Source organism: Anarrhichthys ocellatus, unplaced genomic scaffold (genome assembly GCF_004355925.1).
Source record: "Anarrhichthys ocellatus isolate YVR2014 unplaced genomic scaffold, GSC_Weel_1.0 scaffold43, whole genome shotgun sequence".
Classification (NCBI taxonomy): Eukaryota; Metazoa; Chordata; class Actinopteri; order Perciformes; family Anarhichadidae; genus Anarrhichthys; species Anarrhichthys ocellatus.
Genome location: NW_022280073.1, coordinates 554,764 through 569,103, shown reverse-complemented (window position 1 = coordinate 569,103; position 14,340 = coordinate 554,764). Strand labels below are relative to the sequence as shown.

Below are 14,340 nucleotides of genomic sequence, written 5' to 3'. Positions count from 1 at the left end.
GACAGTAGAAATATATATATATATATATTTCTACTGTCTACAAGAGTTAACTACACTGTGCAGAGTGCGGTGGAAATGAAAGCCTGACTTTTCAGAGTGTAATTAGGTATCAGACAATTCCCTTCTGACTGATGAAAGCTACAGTGGTCACAGCAGGCCAAAACTACCAGGCTTATCTCTACATAATGGTTCAACTTCATGAGCAATATCTACAGACTAAAAGTGTGCATATGTGTGTGTTTGTGTGTGACCAGTGTATTGATGTCTCTGGATATTAGTGTGTGTGTGTGTGTGTGTGTGTGCGTGCGTGTACTTGGATTTACATTTTGAGTGGAGTCATTCATATGGTGTCAACGCCTAATGATTCTGCCAGAGCTGTTGTTGCTGTGCTAAACGAATGCATTGTAGATGGATGGATGGATGACCGGTGTAAATTATGTCAGCTCTTGAAAAAACACAACAGCACAGTATTATTGAGAGAATGACACATTTTTTGAATCCGTCATCTGATTGAAAACCTTTACGCACATAAACTTCGCACTTGTTTGTTATGCGTTGCAAAACAAATTGGCAACAGGAGACAAAAGTGAATTGACGACGTGGGTGCAATGGATAGCTCTAGTCCCTAATGAAAGAACGACATTAGCAAGGAGCTATCGTTTAGCTGCCCAGAGCCCCATCATTACCGTCTAGTCTTTACTGCATCCTTTGTTTTGCTGTTCTGTAATCACCTGCCACAATCTCTCTCTGACTTCATATATTATACATTGTTGCTCGTAAAGTGCTTTGTGCCGCTCGACGAATGAACCAAGAGAATCAGCCTACCAGGTGCCATTTTGGATGATGACGACCGCTGGTCATCAAGAACATCAGAACTGTGGCCCAAAACAGCTAAGTTTCCCCCAATGCCACGTTCTAAGACATCAAGGAGAATTCTGTTTCTCATCATTCACAGTAACCATGTGGCGTTTAAAATCAATGGAGGAGCCGATAACCGGGCATGCCGTTAAACAGCAGTTCAAGCAGGACCCTCCCATCAAGGTTTTAGCCGTTCATTACAATAACAACATGTAATTGTTTCTTCTCTGGCGATATCTGAGCTCCTGGACACACAGCAGAGCAGGAGATTCACAGCAGGACGGACTAACGCGAGGCCCTGAAGGTGTGTGGTAGGATTTAGGGACTACTTTATATTTGAGGAGAAAATCCCGCCCATGGATTGTAATCAGGTGGGTTCAGGGAGGTTGAGTGGCAGACCCCCCCACCCCCACCCCCACACACACACACTTACACTATGATTTAGCACCTCTCTACAGAGGCAGAGTGCCATGACAACACTGCAGAACAACCGGGCCCCTCCCTGCATCATGTGACACGATCACGGCAGAGGAACAAAAAGCGGTGGGGAGGCCGCTCTCAGAACACCAAATGAGCATCCTCACTGCAGGCCTACTTAGTGATATCTTAGGGCTTCAAATATAGTAACTGGCAGTATGCTGCGCTCCATTATTACAGTGTGTTGCCTATATTTATGTTTGTTTACTCAGGATTAAAGAGGTTCAGTTAATCATATTTGGCTGTGTTTACTCGCTACGCTACGGAGCCACAAATACAGTGAGGAAAGCCAGTCTGGCGGGCGGCTTACATCAGAGCGGAAACTCAAAGCTTCCCGCTCTAATCCTGTTTACTCCACTGGAAATATTGCTGTGATTATCCAGAGGAAAATGGTGTTTGCGTTCTGCTAAAAGTACTTAAAGAAATAAAGAAGTTCCAGCAGCTTTAATGAAGCTCAGGACTCAAATTATTTCACTGTATAAATGTGGAATCTGTGTTTAGTTATTCCCCAGTCTGATGTGTTTTAAAGCAGACAGTTATCTGTGTGCGTGCAGCAGCTTGTTAGACCCTGGTGGTGCCATGTCTGAAGATGAATTACACACACACACACACACACACACACACACACACACATTGTTACTGTATTAATTGGAAGGGAAGGATCTTCACCTCTTTATAAGCAGTTGTGAATAACATCATTGGTGTAGTACTTATTCATAAACAATATCTGTGCTAGACTAAGACTAGACTAAGACACAAAAAAATCAACATCTATGAAAGGGGTTCAATGATTTTGTTTGATTTTTGCAGAGGTTAATGTGTGCACCAGCATGAAATAAAACCACCAAAACATCTGCATTGACAAACAGCTGAGATTTCTTAATTAAATAACACATACGATAAACAGTAATTCAAATTTAAAAGATAGGATTTTTTCTTACCATTAAGAAATGAATGTATCTACTAGCAAGTATTGTGTGTGTGTGTGTGTGTGTGTGTGTGTTATTCCTATGTGCCATGTGCCAGCTTCATTTTTGTCCACTAACTATTAGAAACACAGTGGGCAATATGTTCCTTCGTTACCCTCACACTCATGAAAGAACAAAAGCTGCAAATAGTCCCCAACAAAGTCCCTATTTCCTCTTGTTTGAAAAGAGTTGCAAAGTGGGAGGAGCTATTTCTGACATCCGCAGAAGCAGAAATCCCCTTTCATTTTTCCCACACACCATGTTATGTGCCTCACAGTTGGACAACTTCTTCTGCGGCTTGGATCGGCATGAAATTCTCCTGGTTGAGTCACCAGAACAAAACAAAGAACACCAGCGTTGGAGAGCATCTGGTTCTTTGATGAAAAGGAAAAAGGTAGCCAAATGGTTACAGCACACAACTGCGAATCACTGCCAGTGTGATTCTAGCTGCAGGCCTTTGTTCCAAAATGAAGTCATGGGTGCAACTGTGGACACAAAAACTTTGGTGGAGAAGTTCAGAGAGGATCAAACAGTATATGGCACCACATTTAGTTTTATCAACTCAACAACGAAGCATTCGGAATTCGCTACCACTGCGACCGTACTCCGTGGTGAAAATGCGTTTCCCTCGAAACCTAATTGAGAATGATGTTTAGTTGTAAGGAGACATCATGTTGTGAGAGACAGGGTTGGTCTGCCTTGCCAAAATGACAAAGTCGGAATAATCGAAACTTGTGGTCATAACATAAACCTCTATGATCACTACATTATCTGGGAGAGTCTCTTGTTTAGTCAGACTACACTATACTGTTATGGTCACTGTTTAGGCAATTTAGTCTTATAGAGCAACTTGGCCGAGAGACATGACAGTCGACGCGTTGGTCCCTGCCCAGTCATTGCCCAGTCACGACATGTGCGATGTCATCGGGAAGGAGGGGCTAGCGACCTGAACTTCCAGGAATAAGAATGTAAACAAACAAGTATGGACAGACTAACGTAGTTGCCTTTGTGTTCTCTCATTAACCCATACACGGAGACTGCTCTTGTTTTTGGTATTCTAAAGTCCACTTTGAGCTGCTTGTTAGAAAGATGCCAAGTCTGAGAGTGCTCTCTGTGAGTGTATTAGTGTTTGTGTGCATTTGCTGGAGAGGAAAAATAAGGCAATATAACATTATTATTTCCTGGAAAATGGCTCAGCAGGCAGTAGTGTACCAGCAGTGCTGAGCAGTGGTGCATGTAGAGTCTGGTCTGGTCCTGGTAGCATATGATGTGGGGTCAGAATGGAACATGTGACAATAAGATGACTAACGTTACCGTCCTTATCACTATGAGGCTCCAATGTGTGCTAATGTGAGGTGATAAGTGGTGATGAGTGTCAGTGGACGAGTCGATGATACCAAACGTCTTCTCTGATGAATGGCAAAAAGAAACCACGCCTTTTGTTCAGTGTTATAAAACACTGCCCCGCCCTAAAGCAGGGTATGCTTTAGGGCGGGGCTACACAGTTTTGCTGTTTTGAAGAAGACTTAAAACTAGAGATTGAGACCATAAACTCATGTTTACAATGTTTACTGAGAGAATAAATCAAGAGAGAAGTAGAGTTATTTTCTCATAGACTTCTATACAACCAGAGGAGTCGCCCCCTGATGGCCATTACAGAGCGTGCAAGTTTAAGGCACTTCAGCATTGCCTGTACTTTTCAGAATCGGAGGTCGCCGCCTGTCAGTAACATGAAGTCAGTGCCGCTGTCATGTATGAGAACACACTGTAAATGTATTTCTGTCAGACTCAGCCTCTCAGATGCAGAGTGCCATTGAACAATTCACTCTTATTTTCACATTTCGCCTCCTCAGTGTTGAGTTTGCTCCGACACGCTCACACTGCACCCAGTCACCTATTTTACAACCTGCAGAAGTAATTCTGTCCTGCTTTGTTCTGTCCGCACACTAAGATGGAATGTGTTCCTAACACCTGTCTGCAGTGTGTGTGTGCGTGTGTGTGCGCGTGTGTGCGTGTGTGTGTGGGGTTGAATATGAATAACCCATGAGGCTCTCCCCCTCGCTGCTAGAAGTCAATCCCTGTAACAGGGCCAAGCTCTAATAGCCTCCTATTGATCTGCTGAGAGCAGATGAGCGAGCCTCTGAACACTTGTTCCTACCTGCTCCCTTAACACCTCCCTGGGCTCTGATAGCAGGGAGAGCAGCGTGAAGGACATACCTTCACTCAGTGACACACACACACACAAGAAGTGGAGGACACCCTGGGGAGGATAGGGGAACTGAGGATAAGGTGATAATTTCAGTGCAGGTTTCCAGAAATGAAATTTTACACAGCTGCAGACTGCTACCTAGCAGCTAACACTACAGCTGCGAGGGGAAAATCGACCACAGCGCTGCACACTCAGCATGTGTGTCATAGACTCAGATTATAGTCTGACATCACTTAAAAAGTGTGATCATGGTCAAACATGGCAGCAGCTTCGATGATGCCCACCCACCAAGTGTTGGACGGAATGCACGTCAAAATAATTTCCATTGGAGAGGACAAGAAGTACAGTTTGATTCTAATAATGTGGGCTTGTTTAAATCAAAGGGTTTATCCTCTGGGGAACATGAATGGGGAAAAAGTTTGTTTCAATGCATGCATAAACCAAACTGTATAAATGTAATTGAGTGTGGGGTTATAGCGGCTGGTTCCTTTGTGTGGCCCAGTGACTTTCTGGAGTCTTCACTGGTTTCGCCGGTAACCTCATGGCGACAGCAAGATGTCACTGCACCCGGCCAAAGAAGTAGTCCAGCACACAATTCACCATAAAACCCACAAACAGGGCAGTGAGTGATGTCTGGCCACATGCAAAGAAATAAAGGGCAGCATTTCACTTCTACGACTGAGTCCATGCAATCTGAAAAAAAAAAAAAAAGAAGCTAACTGCTAACTAACAGCGAGGTAAGAACATCCAACATTCAACCAAACAAAGAGCCGTTCATGTACGTGAAGGCTTTGAAGGTTTGTTTACGAGACTATATCCAAACGCAAGTTTGGTCCTGAGAGAGAAAGTAATGTGATGACCACAGGCCTTGGAGCATCAAACTCTGGCTCAAGTTTTGGGAGTTTGTCCAACTTTGTCTGAAATAATAGAACCAGCACTTTGTAGCTTCTTTTTTTTTTAACAGTAGTTACCCATATTTCTCTATACTGTATTCACCTCTTCAACTGAGCTTAGTACAACAGTGACTGTAACATCCAACAGCTTTTTTATTCACGTCTACAGCACACGTCTTAATCACTGATGAATTAGAATGTAGCCTACCTCCAGGTTATTATGAATTATGATTTGAATTCTATGTACACTCTGCCATTTTTCCTTTACTGTAACTTGTGTAACTCAGTGCTGACCACACACACACACACACACACACACACACACACACACACACACACACAGAGTTAGAGACCTGCATCTATTTCGAGTCAAGAGGAGTAGCGTATCTCACACATATTATGTTTTTTGTCGCGCTTCACTTCGGCTCACTGAGAAGCTCTTGGTCAAGCGCTGACAAAATGGCCAGGCGACCCCGATGCCCGTAACCATAGTAACTCACCCTGTGCTGCTGCTTGTGTGTGTCACATGGGAAACACTAGACTACAGGCTGTGAGGCCTAAAGTGTGCTGAAGTGTGCATGAACTTGGACTGACGGATGCAACGACGCACCAGTCGACAAAATGACATCAAACCTATTGGTTACCAGGGCAACCGTAGAAAACCCCGTGAGCATCGATAGTCTCATCAGACTAGCGGAGGCATTCGTGTTGAGCCGAGTCGCATGCTTGGACTGCACTCCGAGTAATCAGAGGAGAGGAATTAAGCAGGAAGAAGGAAATCCACACTCGGAAAAATTCAGTCAAGTCAGAATAAACCACACGGCGCATAATCTCCTGTCCAGTGGAGAGCTCAGGTTTATCTCTAATCAATGTTTTACATGAGCACCCCCGCAACCCCGCATAGGCCATTAAACACATTTGATGATATGTTCGGTCACAACGACTAGATGCTCTTCCGACTGTGGCAGCAGCGCAGTAATCTACTGCTGCTGCTCTCTTGTGTAACTCTTACGGAGGACTGCCACAAACAGCTTGGTGCTTCTGATGTGTGAGATCAGATGGCATCTTATCTCAATTACAGTTAAAGCTCATTCTTTCATCACGCCCTAAATCTAACGGCTCGGCCGGCGAGGACATCTGGTGTGTGTGTGTGTGTGCGCGCGCGCGCGTGTGACACCAGACATGAGTCATTTCCATTAAGTCTGTGTCTTCTCTTCCAAATCACTGACCAAATCAAAGCACAGGTTTAGCCAACCGTGTGCTTTTTTGATGACAACACATTTAATATTTTATAATCAATTTTATCACTGAAATGTGCCAAATAAAAACTCATCAAAAACATCATTAAAACTCTGTCAGTGCAGTTAATTAGAAGAGTGTAGCAACAGCCCGCACAGCTATGGTAGTCAGTGCACAGCAACATGCCATATTGCATGTAGTCACCACGTTACCGATTAACAAGCACCCCTTGCATTGCAGGGATTAACTTTGCCGTTTCCCTATAAGGTTTGACCAGGCCTTTATAGACTCCCACTGTAACGCCACATTTACCTGGTGCACTGCTACCGTGCTGTTGCGTGGACCTCTGAGTGAACGGCCTGGAAAACGTCTGTGGTGCAATTTTACAGAACATTACTGTAAATGCTGTAATGAACAAAACAGCCTGTGTCACACTCTTTCCTGTTTCATGTAGGGATCCTCCATCTCACCAGTCCTGACTCCTCTCGAGGATGGAAAACATTCATTTCCCCCTGTGGCGGCTGCAAACTAGCCAAACCATCGATTATGAAGACACTTGTTGTGATGTTCAGTTGAGGTGTTAACTTTCCTGTCAGTGTGTTGCAGCCGACCATCCTGGCAAAAGACCACTCTAAGTAGAGCAGCCTGGATAATTGGACTGTGCCATTCTGCAGCAGCAAGAGGGGTGTTGGCGGGAACCTTTGCATCTGCGCCACAGCGGAGGAGTGTCTTCACACCCCTGCGATTGACTATGGACTGGGCTTGTATATCTTCTGCAGTTAGGCGATGGTGAATTTAGTGTCCCTTGATCAGAGGAGCACTCACTATGTTGTTTAACCTAAGTTCTGTTTAATTATGTTAAGTTTATACAGTTCTTCTAATTTGTTACTTTGGCTTGATTTTGTCACCCATCCTCATTGTACATATTTTGGGTGAATAAAATCCCTATTTTTCCCACTTTACCTGCTCTCCCAGCTTTATGCGTACCCTGGTCCCTCACACCCCCTCAACACACGCTGCTCTCCGCACGGTTATTAAAAGAGTGTGTTGCTTGTACGTGTTTGTGGTTATGGCTCTCTCCTGCAGGAAGACAACGCAGCATGAGAAAAAGCTAGAATTACCGCCTTGCGGTTGTGTGCCTCCTCGGTCTGCCAGTCATGTGTCAGTGTCACAGTGACCTTGACCTTTGACCTTAAAAATCCAAGTCCAAAGTGGACGTTTGTGCCAAATTTAAAGAAATTCCCTCCCGGCGTTCCTGAGATATCGTGTCTACGAGAATGGACCGGACGGACAGCATGAAAACACAATGCCTCTGGCCACAACTTGTTATATACATGTTGTCATACCTGCAATAGGTAGTCAAAGAGAGCCAGTCTCCCCCACTCTGAGTGGTGAACTCCCATGCACGGCGCTGACCTCAGGTCTGCCTCCCTCCCACAGCGGAGCCGCAGCAACTTCTGGTACTGGGCCCAGCTGAGCGGCACCGAGTTCTGGTCGTTGTCCTTATCGGCGAGGTGCTGAATATCCGGATCCCACCACACCACGGGTCGGGGAGTGCCGCTGATGTATCGGTACGGCAGAATCTTGCTGCGGAACGTCCTCAGCACCGCAGGGAGACTCCTGTTGAGTCCCAGCACCCTGTCCAGGTGGAAGGCCAACACTTCGAACCAGTCGTCGGTGCGTTTGATCAGGGAGCAGTGCCCCTGTTGGCAGAGCTCACCGTGGGTTTCTGGACTTCTGTGGTCGGGTCCAGGCTCAGGGGAACCCCTCTTAGGCTGCTGTCATGGAGAAATAGAGTTATATCATGGTTTCCATTTAGTCTATAAAATCACCCAATATCTAGTGCCAAGGGCTACAGCCATGAATCATTGTTCAATCAAATAATACAACTTTTCAGCCAGCTGTTCAATTCATAACACCTGGTCTGCCTTCAACCTTGCGTGGGAGCCAAATAGCTGCAATGTTAACACCACGGTAGCTGTTTGGCAGATTAATTGCTGCCAGCAGGACGGTGTACGTGGGATTGAGTCATAATGAACTACATAGCCCATGTTGATCGCAGCGTCACCCCCAGTGCAACAGTGTGGCTCACTGACACAGGGGAACGAGATGAGTCAGGCTTTGGACGCACAAATAGTAGTTGCTAATCAATTTTAATTTTTTCGGCTTAAGGTCGGCAACAAGCAACAACAAGCATGGCGGAATTCCATAAAGAGGACCCGCTCCCTATTTAGAGATGAAGGACTCACACGGTAACAGACACACAAAGATCCTAGTTTCAGCTGATTGTACGCTTATGAAAACATAGATGCGAATAGTATATTTCATTTCTGCTAATAGATCCCCCAAAACGCTTCACTGGCCCTTTAGTCTGGTCTATATGATACCGAGTACACATGGTCAATGTACTGTATGTGGTATGGAGATAAATTGTTTGAAAAAGACACATCCATCTAAATTGTGTGACATTTAAAAGTCACCTCTCGTCCGTGTAATTAAAATGAGCGTACCTGCTGGTGTGCAGGAGGATCCAGGGCCACTCGGAGCACCTGTCCGTGTGCGGGCACCCTGGCCTTGCTGATCACCTCTCCCTCAGCTAGGAGCTCCATCTTCCGGACGTCGTCCTGGCTGAGCCATGCGAGAGGCCGGAGATCAGGACTAATCCTGATCCCCCTGCGGTCGGCGTCTGGGAAGTCCTGGTCTCTGAAGCTCCGACACCAGCCGCCGTCTTCTACCCTCGCGGCCGCCTCTGGTTCGGACAAAGCCTTCCTGCGGTCCGACGACCCGGGATTCCCCCTCTCTTTGAGGTGATCCTCTGAGAGATTAAGGTGTTTTTTTAGATCTCTGGTGGGCTTTTTCACAGCCCGCTGCTCCTGACCCACTTTGTCAGATTTCCCAAAGGGCTTTGCTGCTTGTCTGTGTTTTCCCAAAGCCCGGCGATGCTCAGATAGATTTGTACTTGCAGGGCCGCCATGTATTCGCGTGTCCGCCTTCCTGTCCCGTCCGTCCGCCTGTCTGTCTGCAGCTCGTCTGCCATTCATTAGGCCGTGTGCCGGAGCAGGGATACGTGCTGCTGTGGATTTGCCCCTTTCAAGATGAATGTAGGTCTGCGCGGTGTCGCTTGGCTTGATTCTATGCTTCGGCCCTGTGTTGTTGACTGTAAATTTCGGGAGACGGGGACGCTGATGATTGGTTGGGTGCCGGACGGCGCCTGCTGTCTCCTTTCTTTTGGAGGCGATGCCTTTGCTTTTGAGTTTATTTCTCCTCTCTTTTATGCCGTTTTTCTCATTGCCAGCGGCCTCCCCTAGAGCTTCTGGTGGCACCAAACGTTTAGACGTCTCTCCCCGAGCTCCAGATTTCCAGGCCCCGCTGTGGACGTGAGCGAGCGGCCGTTGGAAGGCGGCGGCGGCTGAAGGGGGCTCCACGACTCCGCTCCTGGGCCGGAACTGCCCGGCGGAGCTCAGGGCTCTTGAGGACCGCCAATCGACGTCGTGAAAGGGGAGAGTCGTCGTCATCACGGAGATGGCAAGGAAGAGGAGGACGAGGGGGGAGAGGAGGAGCAGCCATTTTTGACCGCAGCAGAGTTTTGACCACGCTCGCCAGGCCTGGGAGGAAGAAAAAATAGACATAACAAGTTAGAAGGTGATCATGATGGAGTGGTACCATAAATTGCAAAGATAGCATTTGATGCTAAGCAGAATGGGAACGCTCAGATTCCTGTGGGGTTAACTAACCCGAGGCAGCACTGAGATCTCTTGGCTGGAAGGCATGTGTCAGGCAAGTGAGCGATGGGAGAATAGAATAAAAATAAACTGTGCTGTGTGGCATTATTCTGCTCTGTCAGAGTTTGGGTGCTTATTTCCCTAAAAATGGAAATCAGGGATTTGGTGGCAAAGCGGGAGCAAGTCTGAATACGGGAGCGGCAGAAATACAAAGCGCGTGTCGGCCGGCTCTGTGTTTCCAGTAGCTCGCGGCAGAATTGAACTCATCCGGCTGAGACCAATGCGATTGTGGCGTGCTCGTAATTCAGTGCTGCAGCAGCAAGAGGAGAAAAAAAGAAGCCTGTCACCAACCTTAATATTGCTTACTGTACACTCACTGGAGGCTGTATGAAAGTGATTTTTGCTACAGAAATTGAAAACGCCGGCCCTTTATTTACTGTGGAGTCAGGCTGTGTAGTCCTTCCAACAGATGCGGCAAATAATTACAGCACCGTGAGACCAAAGAATAAAACCAACGCTGAGATCTATTGTCGGGGTGTTCCAGGGTTTGTGTTTGTGCGTCTATGGCGACGAATGTCCCGCATGACGGCAACCGTCTGAGCAGAAACCACCCATCAAATTGTCAGAGGAAGGCCGGCGGCTCCCCTGCAGACAGGGTGGCCCTCACTTCACGTTCAGTGGAAAGATAAACAGTAACAGAAGAGGCGTAGATCGGCCAGCCCTCACAAGGAAGCTTCCTTTCATTCCGATGACTTGGAATGGTGCCCAAACGACACGAGCAACCCTGAAACAGAGCACTATGTGAAAGTCACGTATGAGTAAAAGCCACATAGGTGAAAAGTTCTTATTTTCCCACCAGGATGACCCAGATAACTCACTGCCCCCCCAACCCCCCTCACCTTCTCTGTCCTCCCCCATTCAGGCGAATGCCGAGAGGAGGAATGTTTCGGGCCCTTGAGACATCTTCCCCATCTTAACTACATTCCCAGATCCCTCCACCTGTGAAAGGATCCCATTATTCCTCCTCTGGACCAGGAGGCTCCCTAAGCTGGCAGCTCAATCACCGAGAGAGCCTGACACGCATACACTTATACGTTCCCAATCTGTGTCACTGTCAAGTATATATATTTAACCGCGTCTTAATATACACTGCAGCGAATGGCGCCGCAGTGCCGACGAAGGATGGCACAAGGCGGACGTCTGCTAGCAGTGCTTTGTCTGAGGGATCACAATGAATACTAATCGGCCCGCGATCGATCAAAAGTGCTGCGCGGAGCAATTGGACGTCACTGCTGCGTTTAGGGCGGGGCTTTGGAGCATTACACTGAATGAGAGGGATCATCGTCGAGGAGGGTCGGCAGCCTCAGCTGACCTCCAAGAGGCTTCTTATCCATTTATTTACTTCCCGCCGCAGGGTTTCACAGCAGATCTGCACGACCGCCCGCCTCTGCCTCACTCCTGCTTGAATCTGTTTGCCTGCATCGTGAGGACGTAAGATCAATTAGTCGATTGTTGGTCGCTGGACAGAAAATGAATCGGCAGCTATTTCGATTCATTGCTTCGAGCAAAAAAAAAAAATGCATCTCAAATGTGATGATTTGTGGTTTTTTGTTCTTTTGTTATTGTTATACATGACAGTTAATGGACTATCTGAAGGTTGTCGACAGTCAAACAAAGAGGGCGTAAATTGTCTTATAGACGTTCCCAAACCAATTTCCTGGGAGGACAGAATTGTCTCTACTAATATTCGAGCAAACTTGCTCGTATTATCTTTGGAGTGAACACGGAGGAGAGAGAGGCAGATGTGGTGTGAGCGGCTGTATATCACAGCGCTTCGTGGCACATGCATGTCTGTATGCATATAGAAGTCTGTGTGTAGATAAATCTGTAGATACTGTGGGAAACACGTCTATATTTTAAATTAGTTTTAGTATTTTTGTGCTCATCGGTGAGGCTGCTGGAGTAGAGTGAACCCTGTAATCTTGGTTGCCGATGATGCTAATTTCTCTCCTGTTTCAGATTTGATTCCCGCTTGAATGTGTGTGGTTTTGAATTTTTTCGGTTTAAATGCCGTTATTGTGGCTGGGGTGGACTGGGAGCATCGAGTTTGGCATTTTTGATGTCGCCATCTTGGATTATTGCAACCAGTGAACGGAAGTGACCATATTTGGACTGAGGAGGAGTGATGTAGGGATGCCGTATATGACTCTGGTTGACTTGAAACTTGAGATTGAGACTAAGTGAGAGTTCTATACAATCAGACCTCTTTTTGCAACCAGAGGAGTCGCCTGCTGGTGGCCATTAGAGAGAATGCAAGTTTAGGCCACTTTAGCATTAGCTTCACAATTCAGACCCGGAGGTTGCCGCTTGGTCTGTATGCATATATAAATCTGTGTATAGATACAACTCTGTATTTTATATTAGTTGTATTATTGTTGTGCTCATCGGTTGGTGGGGTAGAGGGAACCCTTTAATCTTTGTGGCTTTGTAGGATCAGATTACGTAGTTATTTCGGAGTCCCTTTTTGTCGGTTTATTGCCGTTAAATCACAGCCAAATCAGTTTATTTTGTGTTCATACAGCTGTAGTAAACAGCGTCGTGTGGCTTGCTAGACACAGTGAATACAGCTCGATAAAATCCATGGAGCTCCTCTGAACAATGTTATGAACCCAGACATGACGGCGTTTAGTTTCCCGGGATATCTGTGACTTCCACAACACGTACTAAGCAGAAATAGAGGTTATTTTTTTCATGGTTAATTGTGGACAGTTGAACAGCTTTCAGGGCCCCCTCTCCGGCGTGTCCAGCGTGATTCGTGCGATTCACGCGAATGAACACAAATGGTCCCCGGCGTATTGACCGGCGGCGCAAATGACGCGAACGTTTGGTGTGAACACGGCCTCAGACTGGGCTTTCTCTGGAGGGGGCCTCAGACTGGGCTTTCTCTGGAGGGGGCCTCAGACTGGGCTTTCTCTGGAGGGGGCCTCAGACTGGGCTTTCTCTGGAGGGGTCCTTAAACGCTTTAAAAGAAGCGTTTCAGACTGACGGTGCGTACAGGTACATGCAGGCATACAGTATGAGAAATATAACGTGTTTTGTGAACATTAAAGCATGTAAACATTTTCCAGTAGTAACCCAAAATACAAGCATGAACCTGAAAATGTCCCCTTTAAAGCTGCTGCAACAACTCTCACCAAGATCCAACATGTTAATAGAAACAAATCGGCCCTTGCTGAGACCTGACATGAGGACACCGCTGCCATTATCACGGAAACAAACACACGGGTCACCGCGCATTAACTCGTTAGCGCTTCACTGGTTTTTCTCCCAGCGGCGTGCCGTCCTTCCTTTAAGTCTCCCTCGCTTGTTTCAGCTGAGCATCGCTAATTAGCGTCCGAGCGTGTGCGGATCGGTTGTTGCTCGGCATGAACGTGTCAGCGCGAGACTGTGTTGTTGATCCCCACCGTCGCCTTCAACACCTCTCTGCAGTTAACACGCGCATGCAGCCGGGGCCCAGGGTCAACACGGAGACGTCGTGGACGCAGCTGGAGGAGAGGAGGACACGCTCTATATGTTTTCACGTGATGTGGTTGGCTGTTTAGACTCTGTCGCCGTGCACTTTGACCTGCAGAATAAATACTTTGAAAGAAAACACTGCAGAACCGCAAACAGCAGAGATCTGTGGGTAAATGCACACACACACACACACACACGGCTTTCAGTTGCTTTTAAACACACAAGGTTACAGAGTTTAAGTTATTTGAACATTTTTCTCTGTTCCTTCAAAAAGAAAAATGACACTATTACTGGCAAGCTAAAGACATTTTCCATTTGCTATCTCTCCAAGTTCTTTTTCTTCCTGACAGTATTTGTTCCTCCCTCTTTGTCTGGCTCCACTGTGCAGCTTTGACAACAGCTCAACCCCTCCACACACACACACACACACACACACACACACACACACACACACACAC

At 46.7% G+C, this 14,340-nt stretch overlaps 1 protein-coding gene across 3 annotated transcripts in view; it reads right to left on the bottom strand.

Annotated features, from left to right (window-relative positions):
* Positions 1–14,340, bottom strand: part of gask1a (golgi associated kinase 1A) — a 40,359-nt gene that overhangs the window by 14,014 nt on the left and 12,005 nt on the right. The window contains exons 2-3 of one of the 3 annotated variants that reach the window (XM_031868673.1): positions 9,155–10,249; positions 7,991–8,422 (exon numbers count right to left, since the gene is read on the bottom strand). In XM_031868673.1, the coding sequence (XP_031724533.1) occupies positions 7,991–8,422; positions 9,155–10,249 (1,527 nt within the window). Of the gene's footprint in view, positions 1–7,990; positions 8,423–9,154; positions 10,851–14,340 lie in introns of those variants that run through there. The other 2 variants (XM_031868671.1, XM_031868672.1) reach the window with 2 other exon arrangements.